This window comes from Panthera tigris, chromosome X, assembly GCF_018350195.1.
Source record: "Panthera tigris isolate Pti1 chromosome X, P.tigris_Pti1_mat1.1, whole genome shotgun sequence".
Lineage (NCBI taxonomy): Eukaryota > Metazoa > Chordata > Mammalia > Carnivora > Felidae > Panthera > Panthera tigris.
The window spans coordinates 40,561,989-40,586,345 of NC_056677.1; the positions used below are offsets into that span (position 1 = coordinate 40,561,989).

Consider the following 24,357-nt stretch of genomic DNA (forward strand, 5'->3'; position numbering starts at 1 on the left):
CTCTGCTCCTCCCCTGTTCATGTTCTGTCTCTCTCTGTCTCAAAAATAAATAAACGTTAAAAAAAATAAAAAAAAAAGATGTGATTTTTGACATAATTTGGTGATGCAGGTTATAACTATAATACATACCCATTTTTATTTGGAACATACAAATAATTAAATAATAATCACTACATCTCTACCATCCACAAGCAGTTAATATTTTAATATGGCTCCTTGCACATTTTGTCAATGCCTATATAACTTTTACATTGATTTTTTTCATATCACTATGCAATTTGTGTTCCATTTTTCACATCGTATATGAATGTTTTCCCACACACACTTCAAAAATTTTGTCAACATAATTCTAAATACTTGCATTAAAGGGCTGTGTCCTGATTTCCCCATAGTCACGAGTTAATGAATATTTCGTGTATCCATTTTTAATTATTGTTTAAAAAATATCCAATAGGAACCCCTGGAAGGCTCAGTCGGTTGAGCATCCGACTCTTGATTTAGGCTCAGGTGATGATCCCAGAGTCATGAGATTGAGTCCCGCATTGGGCTCCACACTGAGCATGGAGCCTACTTAAGATTCTCTCTCCCTCTCTCTCTGCCCCACTTCCTGTCTTCCCCCCACTTTAAAATTAAAAAAAATTAAAAATCACAATAAAAATTTTTGGTCATAAATCTTTATCCCCATTTCTGGCCATTTCCTCACATCAGATTCCTATCAATGAAGTTACTGGATTGAAGGAAACAGACATTTTTTTTATTGAGAGCAAGCGAGAACATGAGTAGGGGAGGGGTAGAGGGAGGGAAAGACAGAGAATCTTAAGCAGGCTCCACACTCAGTGTGGAGCCCAAAGCGAGGCTCAGTCTCACGGCTGCAAGATCATGACCTGAGCCGAAATCAAGAGTCCAACGCTTGACCAACTGAGCCATCTAGGCATCCTGGAAATAGACAATTTTTTAAGGATGCAGCTGTATCCTCTTGTTTACTTTTTTAAAAAATATTTTATTTTTGAGAGAGAGAGAGAGAGAGAACACAAGTGAGGAAGGGGGACAGAGGTTCAGAAACAGGCTCTGTGCTGAGAGCAGAGAGCCCCACGTGGGGCTCGAACTCACGAACCATGAGATCATGACCTGAGCCGAACTCGGGCACTCAACTGACTGAGCCACCCAGGCGCCCTGAAGATAGACATTTTTAAAGCTCTTTTTACATATTGACAATTTGCTTTCCAGAAAAGTGATACCTACTTGCCCCACTCCAGACTCCTTCCAGCACTTTGCTAATTTGGTTTTGTTTAATCTCCATATTTTCATTACTAGTGTGATAGGAATATTTTAAATATTTAATGGCTCTCTGCACTTCTGTGATTGTGAATTGTTTATTCATGTGCTTTGCCCATTTATTTGTTCTTCATTTCAATCAAATACCACGTAGATGAAAATATTAAAGGAACGTGAGTAGGGGTAAGTTTTGGGAAAGAAAATGAGGGTGCTGTGATTTGGGAGTTGGAAGACACACTTGGATTTGCCCCAGGTAAACCTTTTCCACATTCCCTCTTCCCCCAAGACCCCAGCCTTTGTCTCTGGCTGGGCGGCAGGTGAAGCTATGTGTCAAGCACAAAGCAAAATCAGACCTGACCGATTCTGTTGGTCAAGAAATAACAAGCCCTTTTCATTTTTATTTTTTTTTCCAACGTTTTTTTTTTTTTAATTTATTTTATTTTATTTTTGGGACAGAGAGAGACAGAGCATGAACGGGGGAGGGGCAGAGAGAGAGGGAGACACAGAATCGGAAACAGGCTCCAGGCTCCGAGCCATCAGCCCAGAGCCCGACGCGGGGCTCGAACTCACGGACCGCGAGATCGTGACCTGGCTGAAGTCGGACGCTTAACCGACTGCGCCACCCAGTCACCCCTCATTTTTATTTTTTTAATGTATATTCATTTTTTGAGAGAGACAGCATGAGCAGGAGAAGCGTAGAGAGAGGTGGGGACAGAGGATCTGAAGCAGGCTCCATGCTAACTGCAGTGAGCCCGAGGTGGGGCTCGAACTCACAAACCGCGAGATCATGACCTGAGCTGCAGTCAGACACTCAACTGACTGAGCCCCCCAGGTGTCCCTAACAAGCCCTTTTCAGACTCAGTTCCTTACTCACAAAGATAGTGGAAGGGAGTGGGTAGTCAAAGGTGCCGGCTCCCCAAGGCCTGTGAGCAGGACAGCACCGAAACAAAAGAGGCCAAGTGACCATGACACAAATAATAGGATTTTGTTGCTAAGGAGTCTATGCTAGACTTCAGCATGGTTTTATAGCCTGCAGCTCTGCCCGAAGGGCACAAGGCAGAAAGCCTCTTACCTGTCAGTACCCAGGATATGATAAGGCAGGTCCTTTCTCATGGTTGAATAATATTCCTGTGTGTGTGTGTGTGTGTGTGTGTGTGTGTGTACCATATCTTCTTTATCCATTCATTCATTGATGGGCGCTTAGGTTATTTCCACAACATGGACAGATCTGGAGGACATTATGCTAAGTGAGATCAGACAGAGAAAGACAGATACTGTACAGTCTCGCTTATACGTGGATTCTAAAAAAAACCAAACTAATGAAAACAAAAAGTAAAATGGTGGGTACCAGAGGATTGAGGGGGGGGGGCGGTGAAGGGATAGGAGACATGCTGTTTAAAGGTATAAACTTACAGGGTGCCTGCGTGGCTCAGTCAGTTAAGCGCCCGGCTCTTGAGTTTGGCTCAGGTCGTGATCCCAGGGTCGTGGGATCGAGCATCAAGTCGGGCTCTGCGCTGGGCATGGAGCCTGCTTGAGATTCTCTCTCTCTCCCTCTGCCCCTCCCCCACTTGCTCACATGTGCATGTGCGCGCGCACTCTCTCTCTCTCTCTCTCTCTCTCTCTAAATAAATAAATAAATAAATAAAGGTACAAACTTCCAATGAGTAAGAAATAAGTCCCAAGGATCTAATGCACAGAATAGTGAATATTCATAATATTATAATCATCAAACTGGCTGAGAAAGTAGAGCTAAATTATTCCAACCGCTAAAAAGAAATCTTAATTATGCTACTTGATAGAGGTGCTAATTATTATCACAGTGGCAATCATATTACAATATACAAATCAATCAAATTAGCATTGTGTGCATCTTAAATGTACCTGATGCTATATGTCAAATATATTTTCCATGAAAAAAAAAACTATCATATGACAGTCTCCCAGGCTGATATCTCCCGGGGGAGGAGGGGCAGGGAGGTGAGTGGCAAAATGGCTTCCAAGCAGCTTCTCACAAGCCTCCCATGTCTCATGTTCCAGAAGGATCAGCGGCTTCGTGCCAAGACTTAGATCCAGAGGGATACAAGCCTTGTCTATGTAACCTATGTGGATACGTGCAAGGTTACCAGGGCACCATACGGTATGCAGGTAAAGGGTCTTGGAATTCTAGACCTTTTTATAACTTGCAGAGTTAAGAGAAAGCTTCACTAGTGTTAAACAAGCCACGGTCCTCACTACATACAAGAGCAATGAAAACTCTGCACCTACAGCAATTATTCTGTTGCCAGAGAGATCTTAATTGTTGTGGATCGGCACCTGTTTGAACCTCCTTAACACTATACCCTCCTCGGCTCTTTCTGTGGCTTTGAGCTGTAATATGGCCCAGAAAGCGGGTGCGTGGGGCGAGTTCCGAGTACCCCCTGGTATCCGCTGGCCTCACGAAGGCCTCTGACATTCTCAGTAATGTTCCTGGGGCTTGGTGTGCGCTGAGAATGTTAGGACTTATCCTCAAGGAGGATGGGACATACAAACTAGCGTGGCCAATGTGCAAATGGAGTGAAACAGGACTTCAGAACTTGAGAGTGTAATCCTGTGACTCCTGTTGATAACTGTACCAAACCTCTCACACAGAAAGATGTTGCGTCCTGATCATAAGCCTGAACAAAATCAGATCATCATTCCACATGATTGCAGAAGGGAAACTCCCACAATCAGCCTAGGGCCTCCATAATAAATTACCACAGACTGGGCGGTGGGGGGCTTAGACAACAGAAACGTATTGTCTCACAGTACAGTACCCGAGGCTGGAAGTCTCAGATCAAGGTATTGGCAGAGGTGGGTTCCTTCTGAGGGCTGTGAGGGAAGGATCTGTCCAGACCTCTATTTTTGGCTGGTAGGTAGCTGTCTTCTCCCTGTGTCTCTTCACATTGCTTTCCCTCTATGAGTGTCTGTGTCCAAATTTCCCGTTCTTGTGAGAACAGTAGCCATATTGGATTAGGGCTCACCCTAATGACCTCGCTTTCGCTTACCTCTGTAAAGGTTCTGCCTCCAAATTAGGGTCCCATTCTAAGGTACTGGAGGTTGGGACTTCAACATAGGAGTTTTGAGAGGACACAATTCAATCCATACATGACACAGCCTAAGATTTTCCTGATTTTTCTGCCACCAGTTTTGCTCAGTTTGGCTAATTTGGTCCAAGTATACCCTTGGACCAAGAGGTTAGAAAAACGAATCATGAGGAAACATTCTTTTGCAACCCTAAAACCCAAAGAAGAGTTAACCAACAAGGCTTCAAATTCCAGACCAAAATTCTTCAGGGACACACTCATACCAATCTTCAAATCTTGTGATTTAGCTGTTGATTACTGGAAAATAGCAGCAATCACACTGCTCCTGAGTAACGTTAAGAAACATTACATACAATGTGGAAATAAGCAGGGTGGTTTCGTGGCCTTTAAACACCGTTCTGGAGGGGCACCTGGGTGGCTCAGTCGGTTAAGCGTCTGACCTCGGCTCAGATCATGATCCAACAGTTCGTGAGTTTGAGCCCCGCATCGGGCTCTGTGCTGACAGCTTGGAGCCTGGAGCCTGCTTCAGATCCTGTCTCTGTCTCCCTGCCCCTCCCCTGCTCGCTCTCTGTCTCTCTCTGAAATATAAAACATAAAAAAAAATTTTTTTAAAGAACAACAACACCGTCCTGGAGCACTGTCCTATGAGCTTGACTAAGGTTCAGCTGACTCTCTAAGGGAATGTGACTTGTTTGGTATGTAGTGTGCTACTGATCAGTACTCAGATATTTGAGAAATCTGTAAAGTTAGAGGCCAACTTACAGAAAACTGGTGAAGTGTGATGATTTTCTTTTCTGCCCAGTTGAAAAGATCCCAAAACTTATGTGTCTTTTTCTTTTATAAAGTTTATTTATTTATTTATTTATTTTTCAATATATGAAGTTTATTGTAAAATTGGTTTCCATACAACACCCAGTGCTCATCCCAAAAGGTGCCCTCCTCAATACCCATCACCCACCCTCCCCTCCCTCCCACCCCCCATCAACCCTCAGTTTGTTCTCAGTTTTTAAGAGTCTTCTATGCTTTGGCTCTCTTCCACTCTGACCTCTTTTTTAATACTTATTTATTTTGAGAGACAGAGCAAGCAGAGGGGGGCAGAGACAGAGGGAGAGAGAGAGAACACCAAGCAGGCTCCGCACTGTCAGTTTGGAGCCCAATGCAGGGCTCGAACTCATGAACCGTGAGATCATGACCTGAGCCAAAACCAGGAGTCAGATGCTTAACCGACTGAGCCACCCAGGCGCCCCTAATGTGTCTTTTTCCATTTAGGACATTAACCAGATTTGTATCCATGGTAGCAACGTTATTTCAATAGTCCTTTTTCTTTCCTAACTATATAAAGCCCTACTTCCTGTATCCTCTTTGAGCCAGCTGGTTGACCTTTTGACTTCCTCATTAATGATTTAAATAAATATTGGACGCTGGGTCACTGCCAGTTGGTATAGGAAGTATGTTTTTAATATTGTGAAAATTAGGCTTCGTTAGTACCCTCTTCAAGCAAGGATTTTCTTATCAACTAGGAGACAATATGGTAAGTCACTATAAAATTGAATGTTACCTTTGTTAAAATAAAAAGCTGGACAAGAGTTGTAGGTATTGAATTTATTTCAGCTTGAAAGAAAGAACAATACAACAGGTTTGATAACAGCTTACACTGTCTCAACAGAAAGCGTAAGCATCAGTCTTATGAACGGTTTGAGAAAAGAAAAATCTGTAGTCATTCCAATTTAGAATTGAAATGCTGGGCCTGCATATAAATGGCAAGATCGTAATTCATCTTTCTCACTGGAAAGTTTTTAAGAGTTTGACCAAATCAGTACGTCTGGTCGTCTGAATGTCTCATTGTCTCTGCGGATGGTTAACAGAGCAGTATAGTTTGCAGCAGGAATCGTTCTTTGCTTATCTGACCCTAGCAGCTGATTTTTTAAAGTTTATTTGTTTATTTGAGAGACACAGAGACAGCGTGAGTAGGGGAGGGGTAGAGAGAGAAGGAGAGAGAAGGAATCCCAAACAAAATCCACACTGCCAGCGCCGAGCCCGATGCTGGGGCTCGAACTCACGAAACCAGGAGATTGTAACCTGAGATGAAACCAAGAGTCCGATGCTCAACTGACTGAGCCACCCAGGTGCCCCTCTAGCAGCTGATTTTTGATTGGCTTTCATCAGGCTGCACCAGTTGACTTCCACTCCCATTGAGGTTTTTCATAAGTCGTTGGCAATTCTACATTACAGTATAGCTAATGAAACATAAGTTGTAGGGCCCTTCAGTTGTATGGTTCCTGTACGTATCCTAGAAGGGGCCCTAGCAATTTGCTCTTCATAATTTTGTATTATTTTTCTTAAAAAGGACCCACCCCCCCCCAAAAAAAAAGAAAGAAAGAAATCCTACTCTTAAAAGTCCCAGGAAGTATCAGGCCTGCTTAGTTAGGTGTTGGCCATCTATGTGATAACCATTTTCTTGTGTAAGATTTAGGAAATGTTATCAAATATCCTTTCACTAAAACTTTTGCCTTGTGCATCAGTTATTTTGCCCAAATCTTTCTTTTTCACTATTGTGGAATTATTTTTATATGGTACAAATGTTGATGAGTAGCCACGATGTGGGTTGGGATCTTCTAGATGTCAGATTAAGACTTTTTTTTCTTTTTTTTCTCCACGGGTAGAGGAAACCAGAAAAGATGATCTCTCATTTAGCTTGGGTGAAATGGGAAGTTGCTCTCTTTTGTTAATAAAATCACAAGGAGGGGCACCTGGGCGGCTCAGTCGGTTGGGCTTCTGACTTCGGCTTGGATCATGATCTCACGGCTCGTGAGTTCTAGCCCCACGTCAGACTCTGTGCTGACAGCTCAGAGCCTGGAGCCTGCTTCAGATCCTGTCTCTGTCTCTCTGCCCCTCATGCTCATGCACTGTCTCTCCCTCCTTCTCTCTCTCTCTCTCTCTCTCTCTCTCTCTCTCTCAAATATAAATAAACATTTAAAAATAATTAAAAAAAATAAAATCACAAGGATAAAAACAAACTTCATGAACTTCCACACTCTGATTAGCTCTGTGGGTTTAGTTTTATCCTAGTTTGTCCCTTTCCTGAAAAGTATTGAAATGAATATTTGGAAGATGGAAATTCTACTATAAATTTTTTTTTTAATTCCAGAAGCTATTTTTTTAAATAGTTTCCATTGGGACTGCTTTGCTTGTAAAAAGTTACTGGAATTATTTTTATTTTATGCTGCTAAATCCATTCACTGCTGAGACGTCTTTCTAGACTCTTCCACCCTCCCCACCCTAATCTGAGTAAGAAGTCTGTTTCCCCTGTTATTCCTCTTCTGTACTAACTTCCAAATACTTTTTTCTTGGCTTACTTTAAGAATTTTAGCAATAACAGTGACTAAGATAGCCTATGCTAAGAGCAGTCAGAAAAGCACAGTATTTGTAACCTGATCACACATGATTTTTGATGCTTTTAAAAATAATTAGCATTGGTGAATAAGGTAGTAAAAGAAAATTGGTAAGAAGTACCTAAAAGCTAATGTATGAGCTGAATGTTGGCTCAAAAATCTACTAAAAGAAAAAAAAATTATTGCCTGAGCAATTTTTTTTTTAAACCTTCCAATACCCTTCTTCAGTACCTATGGGATTCTTATTGACAGAGTTGACTCCCACTGTGGTGGCTAGCCTCTGAGATGACACCCCAAAGGTGTCATTCATTCCCTTGTTTAGTCCCCTCCCTTAGTGAATCAGGACCAGCCCTGGTGCGACCAATAGAATCCAGTGAAAGTGATACTGCGTGGCTTCAGTGGCGTGCAGCTTCTGTCTTGGCCTCTTGGAACGTTTACTCCTGGAGCCCTCAGCACGAGATGCGAAGCCCGACTAGCCTAAGGCCACCTTGCTGGAGAGATCACATGAAGATCCCCTGAGATTTCATATAGAGTTATTTCTGGCCAGTCCCCTAGCCATCCGAATCCTCCCAGCTGAGGGTCTACACTCAGCATGGAACAGAGCTCAAGTGTCCCCATTAAGGGGAGCCCGGGTGGCTCAGTCCGTTAAGCATCTTGACTCTTGATTTCGGCTCCAGTCAGGATCTCCTGGTTCGTGAGTTCGAGCCCCACGTGGGGCTCTGCGCTGACAGTGCAGAGCCTGCTTGGGATTCTTGGTCTCCCTCTCTGTCTATCCCTCTCCCATTCACTCTCTATCTCTTTCTCTCAAAAGAAATAAATGAACATTAAAGAAATAAATGAACATTAAAATTTTTTTTAAATAGAGTAGGGATTTTTTCCAGTGGCTGTTGCTGCGGTAATTGATTTATTCATGCCGTGGAGGTATACCTCTTCAGGTCTGTCTTCTGAGAAGCCACAATGTCACTTCTGTGGTCGCGACACGTGGGGAACCCAGACTCTCTCAGGAGCCTGTGGCTAGGTACAAACCCACAACCCAACTTAAAAAAAACTTTTTTTAATGTTTATTTATTTTTGAGAGACAGAGCGAGCGAGCAGGGGAGGGGCAGAGAGAGAGAGAGAGAGAGAGAGAGAGGGAATCTGAAGCAGGCTCCAGGCTCCCAGCACTTGACCGATGGATAACCGTTCTGTTAGTGATTGGCCAGCAGTTTCTGTGGTTATCTTCCTTGAGAATGGGAACTAAGATATAAAGAGATTGTAGCATGCACTTGGACAGGAAGGCCAGGAGGAATCAGGGTGGGATGGCTGTTCTCAGACACGTATATAGTATATGCCCATGAGTACGTAAAGAGAGCTGGTTTGCACACACACAAAAAAGCGGTAATGAGAATCCATGGTGGGAAGGGAAGAGAAAAAGAGAGAGGAGCAGAAAAGAAAGAGTAAGAAAGAGAAAGAAAGAAAGAACAGGACAGAGCTCTGTACTAGCTCTGTTCCCTGGCTTTCTAATCCTGAGTTCTTAAATTTTAATTTAATTTAATTCTTTATTTTATTTTTGGTGAGGAGTGATGGTGGGATGGAATTTTTTTAGTAAATTTTTAAGTGTTTATTTTTGAGAGAGAGAGAGAGGGCACAAGCGGGGGAGGGGCAGAGAGAGAGGTGGGGACAGAGGATCTGAAGCGGGCTCCATGCTGGCAGCAGACAGCCCGATGTGGGGCTCAAACTCACGAACCAGGGGATCATGACCTGCCCCAAAGTCAGATGCTTAACTGACTGAGCCACCTCACCCCTGCCCCCCTGCCCCGGGTTGGGATTACAATTTTTTTAATTTTTTTTTTTTTTTTTGTATTTTAGAGAGAGCGAGGGAGAGGGGCAGAGAGAGAGAGAGAGAGAGAGAGAGAGAGAGAGAGAGACTCTTAAGCAGGCTCCATGCTCAGCACAGAACCAACATGGGGCTCAATCCCACGACCCTGGGATCATGACCTGAACTGAAATCAAGAGTTGGATGCTCAACCAACTGAGTCACCCAGGCACCCCGGTGGGATGGAATTTAACAGAAAGGGGACTTTATCTTCACTTTTGCTTAGGATCCCAAAGATTACTGTTGGATATAGATTTTTTTAAAAAAATTTTTAGTGTTTATTTATTTTCAAGAGAGACAGAGACAGAATGCGAGTGGGTTAGGGGCAGAGAGAGAGGGAGACACAGACTCCGAAGCAGGCTCCAGTCTCCACGCTCCAAGCTGTCAGCACCAGAGCCCGACACAGGGCTCAAATTCACGGACCATGAGATCATGACCTGAGCCGAAGTCGAATTGTTATGCCCGAAGTTCTGAAACCTCCCACAAAAGACCACCAGAGTCATAAGTCAAAGCCAAGTGGCAAGGGTCGTTTATTGCAGGTTTGAACCTGGACCTCTGCGCACTCGTTGCCAGTGACGCTGAGAGGGAAGGCTGACCGATCGGGACCAACACTCTTGATAAGAGTGTGGCCCTGAACAGCCGGGGTACAGAGTTTTTAAAGCCGATCACATCGTTTTATCATTATCTGGGAACAGAACAGAGAAACAGTTGCCAGATGAGTCAGAAACAGTTATCGAATGAGGTGATTATTTTAGACTTTCTGTTGCTAAGTTTCAACCAGTGGATCTCCTTGACCTTGTCTCTGATGCTCTTTTTGAGGTTTTGTGTCCTTCATTGGTAAAGCCTGATTCACAAGAGTATGAAGTATGATTTACAAGAGTAAAAGCAAGGTTGTTATCTTTTGACCTTCAGTGTCAGAACAAAGTTATCTTTCAAGCTAAGCGTTAGCTCTACAGTACAATTTAACCCTTACACGGATGCTCAACCGACTGAGCCACCCAGGCGCCCCTGGATATAGATTTTTGTTTTAGGTTCGAGTTTCTTGTTAATGAATACTGCAAAACTATGAGAGTTTTAGGGATCGTTCCTCTAAAATTAGTTTTGTTGGGGCACCTGGGTGGCTCAGTCAGTTAAGCATCGGACTCTGGCTCAGGTCATGATCCTGCAGTTCGTGAGTTTGAGACCCTCATCTGGATCCGCACTGACTGTGCAGAGCCTGCTTGGGATTCTCTCTCTCTGCCCCTCCCCCACTTGCACTCTAAATAAATAAATAAATAAATAAATAAATAAATAAATATAAAATTAGTTTTGTTGTTTGTTCATTAAGAGGAACAGCATCACTGTGGGACAGAGCCCCCATAGGCATCAGATGGCCTACACAGATACTTAACTTCTTTATTTCAGATCAGTCAGAAGGGAACACATTCAGGGTACGAGTGAGCTCTGGGTTTTTCTTGTCCCTGTTCAACCACTCTCACTGTGACCACAGATTAGTCCCTTCATCTCTGTGTACCTGTTTCCTCCACTCTACTACACGGTGGTCACAATTTTAACCTTCTATGACTCTAAAATATCTAGGGGTCTTATCCAAAACATCATCACACAGACCTTTCATCTCAGTCTGAAGAAGAAAAAGTATGTGCTAGGTCAAGACCCTGTTGCCTAAGATCTGGAACTTATATTTGCAGTAATTTCTAATACCTGAGCACATGCACTTTTTCTTCCTGATTGTGCAGTAAAAGACAGGAAGTGAAAAAGGGAACATTCTTAATGCTCAAGTTAAGTCAGAGACCCATTTAGGATACATACTCTAAATGTAAATAAGTGTGGGAAAGTAAAAAGTTAACCAAATTTGAACCTGAACTGATCTGCATTTGCTGTCCCACCAAGATGTCAAAATACTGTACTCAGAGAATTAAAATAACCTTTTTTTCTATTACAGAAGCAATACATGTGTATTGTAGTAAATTTAGCCCCAGGGTAACAAATGTTAATATTTAGTGTGTGTGTGTGTGTGTGTGTGTGTGTATATATATATATATATATATATATATATATATATTTAATACCTTCAGACAGACCCTATGTCATTTGCTCAGAGCTGTTTATATGGCAATGCTTGTGTCCTTCCCTAGGCTATAAATTCCAGAGGAGAACCCCTTTACTAGGACATCTTGCCCCCGCCTCATCGCACACACACTTCAGACACTGTCTTCGATAAGGAATATAGAAAAGGTTGTAAATGCTTCCTTCACTAGCATGCATTCATTCATGCACGCACTCATTTGACAAACATCTTATCGAGCACCTAGCCTGGAGCTGAGCCAGGCCTAGGGAATTCAAAGATACATGCTCTTTGAGATCGGCTCTTTGGTCTCAAGAAATTCACATTTCTAATAGAGAATACACAAACAATTATTTTATTAAGTACTTGTGCAATTTTAGAGTGATATGCAGAAGTATTAAGAAAACACAGAAGAGAGGGCGAAGGGGGGTGTGGCTGGGGGAAGTTTCCGGAAGGGGCGACGCTGGCCGGACGGTGTGGCGTGGGTGTGATGAGGCGAAAATTAACGAATTTCAGGGCCCCTTCCTGTGTCAGCCGCAGTTCCTGCTCCCTCGCCACTTGCATCATAAAACTGAAGCTTAATGTTCAACTAGGGATCCCTCCCGCGCCTAGAACTTGGAAACTGAGAACCAAGGGCAAAAAGACGGCGGAGCCAGCACTCCCAGCGGCTAGAGAGCCCCAGGGAGTCCTCGGAGGGGCGGGGCCGGGCTGGGGGCGGGGTCGGCTTTGCGTGCGCCAGAGCCGGCCAGGCCCGCCACTGGGGGCCGGAGCAGGAGCGGGGCGCGGATTGGTTGTATGGGTCCGTCGACCTCTCTTCATAGGCCGCGCAGGGCCGCTCGCGGGGCTTTGATTGGCTCACGGGGCGCCGAGTGGTCATTGGCTGCGATGGGTCGTCTGGGCGACTAGGAGGAAAAAGAGAAGGGGTGTTGGGCCTGGCGGGCTAACCCGGATTGGGGACAGCTGGCGGTTCGGCGGGGCGGTGTCCGGAGAGCTGCGGGGCCCGGGAGCCCGGGGTCCACGCCACACTCCCAGGAGGTGCCCGAACCAGCGGGCCGGCGAGGAGTAGCGGCCAGCGAGACCCGCAAGCCGGGACCATGGGCTGCTTCTTCTCGAAGAGGCGGAAGGCTGAGAAGGAGTCGCAGCCCGAGGGCGAGGAGGAGCGGCCGAAGCAGTACAGCTGGGACCAGCGCGAGAAGGTAACCGAAGTCCCTCGGCCATTGGTTTCGGCCGTCCCGAGCTGCTCAGCCGGGGTCCCTGGCGGCCCCGGAGGGCTGAGGGGGGCCGACCCAGCGGATGCAGTTCGCGCGCGCGCGTTCTCCTCTCTCTCACGCGAGTAGTTGGAAGTCGGGGGGGGGGATGACTTTTGGTGGGGGGGGGGAGCGGTGAAATAACAGCGCCGCGGAGGACTGTGAAAGCGCTGGAAGGCGCCTTCGAACTCATTGTCAGAGTCCTGGGGGCTTTCCCTCCGGTCCGAGGGCGGACTGTAGGGAAGGAAGCAGAGCCTCGAATGCTCCTAATCTCAGATCTGTTCATTTCACCCGCTGCGCGGAGCGGGGTTTTGTCCAGTCGTCGAGTTACACGTGGGACCGATTCTCATCTCTTTCGCCGCTCACGTTCGTTCTGTGGCTGTTTTCTCTTTTGTCTACCCCAGCGGGTAAATCTCTTTAGTGCCTAGTGGTATATTCTACTGCTGAATTTTCTGTTACCGAGTGGACTGTTGATTTTGCTTTCCCTCCTCCCTCTTCCAGTTCCCCTAAAGGAATCATGAAAAGCGGACCAGTCTTGGAATGTGTGTTAAGACTGTATGGTGAAAATAACCAGCATAAACCGGGCAGTACTTTACTATTGTTTTCAATGAATGAAAACGCCCTTCTTTTTACTTCGGTCTATAAGCCAGAAATGAGAAAGCTTTGAAATGTCCACTGGTGTTGCACAAAACACACTTAGTCATAAATTTCATAATGTTTCCTCTTTCTACATAGTTCTGCATTTGTGCTTAGTAAATTACTTTGATAGACTTCTCAATTATTTTTCTTTTCCAGAAAAAGATTTTTTAATAAGCGTTACGAACAGTTAACTCCTTGCTTAATGCAACTTATCTTTACCCGTGAATACTTTAAAGTTGGTATTCATGTTATGATTTCAGAGACCTTCCCACATGGTTTTCAATCGCCAGAATAATTTATTCATGTAAACTCAGTTCTCCAAGTGTCAGCTTTAAGAAACTGGAAGCTTTTTGCAGAATTTTGAGTCGCAGCTCTCTGTCCCATTTTTCACATCCTTCTTAGATTGCATGGTATATTTATTCTCTTATCTATACTTGATAGTATCATTTTATTGCCTAGGAATGGAAGGTGCTGTGATATCACACACAAATATTGCACCTATGATTTAGGGCACCTGGTTAAGTGTTAGGGTTTCCTGGTTTCTGAGTTGGAGCCCCACATCGGGCTCTGTGCTGACAGTTCAAAGCCTGGAGCCTGCTTCAGATCCTCTCTGTCTCTCTGCCCCTCCCCTGCTCGCATTCTGTCTCTCTCTCCCCAAAATAAATAAACACTAAAAAAATTAAAGTTATTTGCTGGACAGTTTTTTAAAAGATTCATTTCCTCAGTCTTACTATTTCTATAATTTTTTTTTAACGTTTATTTATTTTTGAGACAGAGAGAGACAGCATGAACGGGGGAGGGTCACAGAGAGAGGGAGACACAGAAGCTGAAACGGGCTCCAGGCTCTGAGCTGTCAGCTCAGAGCCCGACGCGGGGCTCGAACTCACGGAGTGTGAGATTGTGACCTGAGCCGAAGTCGGCTGCTCAACCGACTGAGCCACCCAGGCGCCCTTCAGTCTTACTATTTCTAACAATGCTCTTTAACCTTGAACTGTCTGCTATAGAGAAGCTTGTGTATTTGATTTTTATTTCAGCTTTTTGTTTTGAAGTCATAGGCTAAAACTAAAGTGCTTTTATTTTATTTAGAGTAGTCATGGTTGCCCTTTTGATTCATTCATTACTTCATAATAAATTGTCTTAAAGTTAACCTTTATTAATATAATGTTCAGGTTAGTTAGAATCTCATGTTAATTATTCTCCTTTTAGATACATGGATGTGTTCTGTGATTTTTTTTCTTTTGCTTTTTGGCTAAGTAAATGCATCGAAAAATACAGTAGTGGACCCCAACACCTAAGCTTTCTGCCCCATATGAGCATGTAATAAACTTTCAATTGTAGACACTATTTTGTGATCACAGGGAACATTTTGGGGGAACACTACTAGGTACTGTAGTTGTAGAGGTGGAAGACCTATTACTGGGTATGTAAAATAAGCTCATGCCTCTGGATATGTGCATAATAAAAGTTAAAATCTTGATCAAGTCATCTAATCAGAATTTTCTAACTAAATGAGCATTATATTATGAAAACAGTCCAGTTTTAAAATCTGTTGGGGGCACCTGGGTGACTCAGTCCATGAAGCTTCTGACTCGTGGTTTCAGCTCAGGTCATGATCTCATGGTTCATGGGTTCAAGCCCTGCATCAGGCTCTGCACTGATAATACAGAGCCTGCTTGAGATCTGTCTCTCTGCCCCTTCCCTGCTTGCTCGCTCTCTCTCTCCCTCTCTCTCTCTCTCTCAGAATAAATAAACATAAAAAAATTTGTTGGACTTGGGGTGCCTGAGTAGCTCAGTTGGTTGAGCGTCCAACTTCGACTCAGGTCATGATCTCACAGTTCGTGAGTTTGAGCCCTGCATTGGGTTCTCTGCTGTCAGGAGGAACCCACTTCAGATCCTCTGTCCCCCTCTCTCTCTGCACCTCCCCTGCTCATGCTTGCTGTCTCTCTCTCTCTCTCTCTCTCTCTCTCAAAAATAAATAAACATTAAAAAATCTGTTGGACTGTTCGAGAAAGAGAATTACCAGCTTACATTTTGAGACAGTGGAGGTACCACATTTCCCAACATTACTTTTTTCTTTTTGGGATTTTTCTTTTTCTTTTGGAATTATTAGGAGTTCACTCTACGGTGCCTCACTTATGGTAGCCTACTAAATTTTATATGATTTTAAAGATTTTTTTTCTAGTTCCTTATCTCTCGTGAGGCCAGTTTGGGCTAGTGTACAAATGTTCTGGATTAGTCCAATGATACTTTTACTGAGTTTAGCATGGTCTTGCTTGCTCCTAGAAGACTTTAATTGTACCTTATAAGGAACAGAATGCAAATACATCCCAGAGAACATAAGCGAGATAAGTTTTAAAGTTACATCAGACAATTACCATTCAATTATAGATGTAAAAACAAAATGCATTGCCTGAAAAATTTCCTTGCAACGTGGAAAAGTGGTGTCTAAATTTTTCCTTAGGTTGTGTAATCAGAGTATCTTTATTGAGAGGCGCCCTCTGGGTTTTGGGTTTTAACTTGTGTGATTGGGTTGGTCTTAGGGGACTGAAGCTAGGAGAAATTGTCTCAGGATGTTTGGAGACTAGGTGTTGTCATGGCAACTGATTTACTGTAATCAACAGTGTATGAAGCTTATTTTCTATTGCTGCTAACTTTGAAAAAGTAAAAAAGTTACTGTACAATTACTACATTGGCATGAGAAATATTTTCGGATTGTAACATCAGTTTTTTAAATCATTTGGAAAGAGGGGTGCCTGGGTGGCTCAGTCGGTTAGGCGGCCGACTTCGGCTCAGGTCATGATCTTGCGGTCCGTGAGTTCGAGCCCCGCATTGGGCTCTGTGCTGACAGCTCAGAGCCTAGAGCCTGTTTCAGATTCTGTGTCTCCCTCTCTCTGACCCTCCCCCGTTCATGCTCTGTCTCTGTCTCAAAAATAAATAAACGTTAAAAAAATTTTTTTTAATCATTTGGAAAGAAATGCTTTTACCCTTGTTATCTGTGTGCTGCCTCTCACAGTTAGACAAATTATTCTATATATATATATACACACACATATATATATCCATATATGTGTGTATACATGTGTGTGTATATATGTGTGTGTGTGTGTGTGTGTGTGTGTATATATATGCACTCCAACACCAAGGAAGACTCAAAATTCTAAGAATTATCCCTGCCCTTAATGAGCAGGCTGGCTTTATTGAGTTAAAATAGGAAATAATTTAAGTATAAACAAAGAAAAGAGGAGTGGTACAGAAAAGAAGTTTTCATTTTCTGGTTACTCATACCAATACTCTCCCTAGATGATAGAAATGAGGATTAGTCCTCTAAACAATGCTGGCCTAAGTATGAAATTTGTGAATTTGAGTATGAGCAACACATCTTGTATCCATTACACTTGTCTCATGTTTGGTAGAAATAAAACTAAACAAAAGCCTTCTACCAGGGATTCGAGTAACTGCGTTTTATTTGGTGTCTGTGTCGTGACCTATCCAATAAAGCAGTCAATTTGTGTATTTCAGGTTCTTTGGCTATAAAATGGGACAGTGATAAAGAATTTTTTACTATTTAATAAGGTAAAGCCCTGGCCTGAGGGGTTAGACAACAGTGGTCACCTCTGAGGATAGAACTCAGACCAGAGATTGCCAGGGAGGAGGGGGACAGTGGGGGGGGGGGAAGCAGAACTGGTCTTATTATAAAGCAGATCATAATTCCTAGGGTTGTTCATCAGCAGAAGGAATGGCTTTGTGAGGAACTGATGTGCATATTAATCAAAAGATTCAGACAGTGCCTGGATGGCCACCTACTAGAAAGAAGCGTCTGCATTGAGGAGGGGGCTAGATGCTGTTTTTAGCGTTTTAAGTATGAACAGTGCATATTCTAGGTATCCATTGCTGCATACCAAACCACTGTAAAACTTAAGGGCTTAGAACAATGGCAAGTACTTATTTTGTTCACAACTCTGCAATTTGTGTAGGGCTTAGCAAGGTTGACTCTCCCCTCTGTATGGCATCAGATGCAGCAGCTTGACTGAGGACTGGAAGATCTGCTTTCAAATATGGCTTAATAACAGAGCTGGCTGGCAAGTTGATCTGGCTTTCGGCTAGGAGCTCAGCTAGGGCTGAGGGCCAGGGGCCTCTTATAGTTGCGGCTTCCTTGCAGCGTGATGGCTGGGTTCTAAGGGCAAGTGTCCTAAGAGGGACTGGCAGAAGCTGCATGACGTTTTCTTTTCTCTTTTCTTTTCTTTTCTTTTCTTTTCTTTTCTTTTCTTTTCTTTCTTGACTCTGAATTCTCTTTATTTTTTTTAATTTGTATTTTCCTTTTTTTTTTTTAATATAATTGTCAAGCTGGCTAACATACAGCATGTACAGGGTGCTCTTGGTTTCGGGGGTTGATTCCCGTGATTCATCGCTTCCGTACGACACCCAGTGCTCATCCCAACAGGCACCCTCCTCAATGACCGTCACCCATTTCCCCTCTCTCCCCTGCTGCCCCATCCACCCTCAGTTTGTTCTCTGTATTTAAGAGTCTCTCATGATTTGTCTCCCTCTCTGTTGGAAACTATTTTTTCCCCCTTCCTTTCCCCCTGCATGGCGTTTTCTAACTAGCCTCTTAAGTGATGTAGCATTACTTCTGCCACATTCTGTTCATGTTCAAGGGGAGGGGACCTCTTGGTGGGAGGAGTGTTAAAGAATTTGTCTACGTGTTTTACAAGACCAGTGCTCTAATCCCTGAGCTATGGAGCCAACCATTGTCTATGTGTTTTAAATCTTTTTTTTTTTAATATTTATTTATATTTGACAGAAAGAGAGCACGCCCGTGAGCAGGCGAGGAGCAGAGGGAGAGGGAGACAGGATCGAAATGGGCTCTGCCTTGACAGCGGGGAGCTGGATTTGGGGCTCAAACTCATGAACTGTGAGATCATGACCTGAGCCAGAGTTGGATGCTTAACCGACTGAACCTCCCAGCCACCCCCACATGTTTTAAATCTTTTACATGAAGTTGTTGTTACTGCTTTTAAGCGATAACTAGCTTTTTGTTTATTTGTTTTCAAAATAGCTTTATCAGTAATCAGGAAAATTAAAATTAAAATCGCAGCGAGATACCACCTTACACCTGTCAGAATGGCTAAAAGCAGAAACTCCAGAAACACCCAAGTGTTGGTGCGGATGTGGAGAAAAAAGAATCCTCTTGCACTGTTGCTGTTGGTGGGAATGCAAACTGGTGTGGAATACAGTATGGAGGTTCCTCAAAAAGATAAAAAATAGAACTACCCTATGATCCAGTAACCACACCCAAAATATACAAAAACACTAATTTGAAGGGATATATATACCCCTGGGTTTATTGCAGCATTATTTACAATAGCCAAATTATGGAAGCAGCCCAAGTGTCCTTCAGTAGATGAATAGACAAGACGTGGTGTACATATATATCAGCATATTATTCAGCCATAAAAAGAATGAAATCTTGCCATTTGCAGCAACATGGATGGAGCTAGAAAGTATAAGCTAAGCGAAATAAGCCAGTCGAAGAAAGACAGATACCATATGATTTCACCCATGTGTGGAATTTGAGAAACAAATGAACAAAGGAAGAAAACAGAGAGAGACAAACCAAAAAACAGACTCTTAACTATAAAGAACAAACAGATGGTTATCAGAGGGGAGGGGAGTGGGGATATGGGTGAAATAGGTAAAGGGGATCAAGAGTACACTTATCTTGGGGCACCTGGGTGGCTCAGTCAGTTATACGTCTGACTTTGGCTCAGGTCACGATCTCATGGTTTGTGAGATCGAGCCCCGCATTGGGCTCTGTGCTGACAGCTCAGAGTCTAGAGCCTGCTTCGGTTCTGTGTCTCCCTCTCTCTCTCTCTGCCCCTCCCCTGCTCATGCTCTGTCCCTTTTTCTCTCAAAAATAAATAAACATTTAAAAAATTTTTTTAAAGTACACGTATCTTGATGAACACTGAGTAATATACGGAGCTGTTGAATCACTATATGTACTACTGAAATTAATATAACACTGTATGTTAACTACACTGGAATTAAAATTTTAAAAAAAAATTAAAAATGTGTTTAGTCCTGAAAAGGACTAGAAATAAATGTCTAAATTTTCTAAAGTTTGTATAATAAGCACACCTTATTTTTTTTTTTGAGGGAGAGAGAGAGAGAGAGCACGTGTGTGCGAGAGCACCCATGAGAGAGGGGCAGAGGGAAAGGGAGAAAGAGAATCCTAAGCAGGCTCCAAACCCAGTGCAAGCCCTACATGGAGCTCGATCACAAGACCATGAGATCATGATCCGAGCCAAAATCAAGAATTGGTCGCTTAACTGACTGAGCCACCCAGGCACCCCAGGCACACCTTATTTCTATAATCAGATATATATGCAATGTATATAAATAGAAATATTAATAAAAATGTGATCTCTGGGACCAAATATATAATTAATGGATACCTTAAAAAACTAATATAGATTTCTACTTGACTATTGATTATAATTCTGTTCAAATCCGTACAAACATAAAACTAGGCATAAATCCCTTACGGTTATACCATTCTAAAATGATAAAATAAAAAGAAAAATTTTAAGCACATGTAAGTATAAAGCTAATTAAATTAAAAAAACAACTTTAATATTAAAAAGTAACTTTAATGAGATAGAATTCATCTACCATACAACTTATTCGAATTGTACAGTTCAGTAGTTTTAATAACTTCACAGGGTTATGGTACCATCGCTATGATCTAATTCTAGAACACATTCATCTCCCACAAGATATCCATACCTATTAGTAGTTATTCCCACTTCTCCCTGCCCCCCCCCCACCGGAAACCACAATTTTACTTTCTATCTCTATAGATTTGTCAAATAACGCAGTATTTAGTCTTTTGTTACTGGCTTCTTTCATTTAGCATGTTTTTGAGATTCACCCATATTGTAGCATGTATCAGTACTTTATTCCTTTTTATTGGTGAATAATATTCCACACAATAGATATTCACTTATAAATTTTATTTGTCCAGGGATGCCTGGGTGGCTCAGTTGGTTGAGCATCCGACTGTGGCTCAGGTCATGATCTCACAGTTTGTGGGTTTGAGCCCCGCATCAGGCTCTGTGCTGACAGCTTGCTCAGAGCCTGCAGCCTGCTTCAGATTCTGTGTCTCCTTCTCTCTCTCTGCCCCTCCCCTGCTCATGCTCTGTCTCTCTGTCTCTCAAAAATAAATAAATGTTAAAAAATTTTAAATAAAATGAAATAAATTTTATTTGTCCAGTTTATGTATCCATTCATCAGCTGATGGACGTTTGGGTTGTTTTCACTTTTGGGCCATTACAAATAATGCCGCTGTGAATATTCATGTACAAATTTTTGTGTGGGCATATATTTTTATTTCTCTTGGGGTCATCCCTAGGAGTGGAATTCCTGAGTCATATAGTAACTTCTGTGTTTAACTTTTTGAAGCTCTGCCAAGCTTTTTAAAAGTGTACCATTTTATTTTATTTTTCATGTTTATTTTTGAGAGAGAGAGCACGAGTGAGGGAGGGGCAGAGAGAGAGGGAGACACAGAATCCGAAGCAGGCTCGAGGCTCTGAGCTGTCAGCACAGAGCCAGACGTGGGGCTCGAACCCACAAATCATGAGATTGTGACCTGAGCCGAAGTCCGACACTCAACCGACTGAGCTGCCCAGGCACCCCGCACCATTTTCTATTTCTACCAGCAGTATATGAGGGTTCTAATTTCTTCACTCACATAAAATTTTGATAAAGAAGAAAAGCGCAAAGAGTGAAAAATGCATGGGACTGGGTTTTTAATTTGCATTCTACACACCAATATACCTCCTTGGTAGAGGCATTTAGCTTTTCCAGCTCTCAATTTCCTAGGATCCCTTCCAGTTGTCTGATTCTTTGAGCATCTCGGGAGGGGAGAGGTAAGCATTGCTAGAAGCATTCAGGCAAATCTGGGTGAACAAAACCAATGTGATAGGCTGTAAGATTAGATTAGGTGATATGGAAAATCCTTTTCTTTTTTTAATTTTTTTTACTTACTTTGAAAGAGCGCTGAGAGTATGAATGGGCAAGGGGCAGAGAGAGAGGGAGAGAATCCCAAGCAGGCTCTGCACTGTCAGCGCAGAGCCTGATGCAGGGCTCAATCTCACGACCATGAGACCATCACCTGAGCCGTAATCAAGAGTTGGACGCTCAACCAATGGAGCCACCCAGGTGCCCCTTCTCTTTTTCCTTAAAGTTTTTTTTATTTATTTCATAATCTCTACACCCCACGTGGGGCTTGAACTTGTGACCCTGAGATCAAGAGCCACATGCTTTTCCAACTGAGCCAGCCAGGCACCCCAGAAAATCCTTTTCAATCCTAAAATTTCATAATTCTATTTTGTGGTTATATGTTTAGCAACATGGTGAGCTAATATAAATATAATGCTTCACCTTTGTCTTCATTGTACTTAAGATCAAAGTACTGGTATTTGTTATTTCTATAATTACATGGCACTACCATTTTCATTTAGGAAATAACCTTTCAGCTGTATAGCTATGTAGTCCTGAAATTGATTTAACAATGTTTAAATTTTAAGTAATTTTAGTTTAATTAAAGTATAATTTACATACAGTAAAATTTACCCTTTTGAAGTGTACAGTTCTGAGTTTTGGCAAATGAATACAGTCACATAACTGATCACTACAATGGAGATATAGTACAGTTACATCAACCCCCCAAATTTCCTCATGTTCCTTTGCAGTCAAGTCTGCCCCTAGCCTCTGATCAGTTTTTTATCCCTGTAGTTTTGTCTTTTTGAGAATGTCGTATAAATAGAATCCGACAGTAACCTTTTGAGTCTGCCTTCTTTCACTTAGCATGATACATCTATTTATTTATTTTTTATTAAATTTTTTTTAACGTTTATTTATTTTTGAGACAGAAACAGAGCATGAACGGGGGAGGGGCAGGAGAGAGGGAATTACAGAATCCGAAGCAGGCTCCAAGCTCTGAGCTGTCAGCACAGAGCCCAACGCGGGGCTCGAACTCACGGACCGCGTGATCATGACCTGAGCCGAAGTCGGACACTTAACCGACAGAGCCACCCAGGCGCCCCAGCACGATACGTTTAAAATTCATCCATGTTGTTGCGTGTATCAGGAGTTCCTTTTTATTGTTGAGTAGTATTCCGTTATTTGGGTGTACCATGTTAGTTTATCCATTCCCCAGTCGAGGAACATTTGGGTTGTTTTCAGTTTGGGTAATTATGAATAAATCTATTATAAACATTTGCAGACAGGTTTTTGAGTGAACGTAATTTTTCATTTCCTTTGGGTGAATATTTAGGAGTGGGATTACTGACTCATATGGAAATTGTATATTAAACTTCATAAGAAACTGCCAAACTGTTTTTCCAAAGTGGCTGTCCCAGTTTGCATTCTTACGGGCAATGTATGAGAGATCCAGTTGCTATGCCACCAGCACTTGTTATGTTCAGTTTTTCTTTTTTTTTAAATCTAATTTTAGCCATTCTAATAGGCATGCATTGGTGTTTCATTGTGGTTTAATTTGCATATCCTTGATGAGTAATGATGTTGAGCATTTTTCCATGTACTTATTTGCTGTCCATGTATTTTTGCTGAAGCGTTTATTAAAATCTTTTGCCCATTTTTTAAAATGTTTGTTTGTTTATTTATTTATTTAGAGGCAGCAAGCATGAGCGGGGGAAGGGCAGAGAGAGAGGGAGACAGAGAATCCCAGCCCATCTCCTCACTGTCAGCACGGACCCCAACTCGGGACTCTATCTCACGAACCGTGAGATCGTGACCTGAGCCGAAATCAAGAGTTGGATGACCGACCAACTGAGCCACTCAAGCACCCCTTTGGCCCATTTTTTACAGGATTGTTTTCTTAATTGTGTTTTAAGACTTTTTTTTATATAACTTGGATACAAGTCCCTTGTCATATGGTGTGTTTTACAGATTTTTTTTCCCGCAATTAATGATTTGTCTGCTCTTAACGGTGTCTTTTGAAGAACAGAAATTTTCTATTTTGATAAAAGTCCCAATTTTTAATTTTTTCTTTTACGGATTTGTGTTTTTGGTTTCACATCTAGAAAATGTTTGCCTAACCAGGATTACAAAGATTTTTTTTCCCTCCGTTTTATTCTAGAAGTTGTAGGGATTTTGGTGTTATAGTTAGGTTCTATGATCTATTTTGAGTTGTTTTATATGGTGCAAGATAAGGGAATTCTTTTACTTTTTTTACATATAGATTTCCAATTGTTCTGGCACCATTTGTTGAAAAGACTATGCTTTATTGAATTGCCTTTGCACCTTTGTCAATGTATACACAAGTCTATTTTTGAACTCTCTATTCTGTTCCATTGGTTTATGCACCTAGTAAACATTGGTTTCTGTTTGAATCTGGTTAACTATGAAGAAGCAGCCAAGAGAATGTTTTAGGAGCCAGATTGCCTGGGTCTCAGACTCAGCTCAAGCACTTACTAACTGTGTGAATTTGGGTAAGTTATTTAGACTCTCGGTGCCTAAATTTTCTCATCTGTAAAACAGAGATAATAGTACACAACCCTCATAGGGGTTTTTACGAGTTTTGAGTGAATGACCGTAAAGCACTGAGCATGGTGACTTGTTCCTGTACATAGCTTCTTATACTCCTGAGCCTTATTTTGGACTTCTGTGCAGATGGGCTTTCCACTAAAATTAACAGATTCCGGGGCGCCGGGGGGACTGAGTTGGTTGAGCGTCTGACTCTTGGTGTTGGCTCAGGTCGTGATCTCACAGTTCATGGTTTGGAGCCCCGTGTCAG

General features: G+C 42.5%; 1 protein-coding gene across 1 annotated transcript in view; it reads left to right on the forward strand.

Moving 5' to 3' along the window:
* Positions 1-12,533: 12,533 nt before the first annotated feature.
* RP2 (RP2 activator of ARL3 GTPase) overlaps positions 12,534-24,357 on the forward strand; it is a 48,453-nt gene continuing 36,629 nt past the window's right edge. The window contains exon 1 of the mRNA XM_042974184.1: positions 12,534-12,848. Within this exon, the coding sequence (XP_042830118.1) occupies positions 12,747-12,848 (102 nt within the window). The 5' untranslated portion in view covers positions 12,534-12,746. The remainder of the gene's footprint in view (positions 12,849-24,357) is intronic.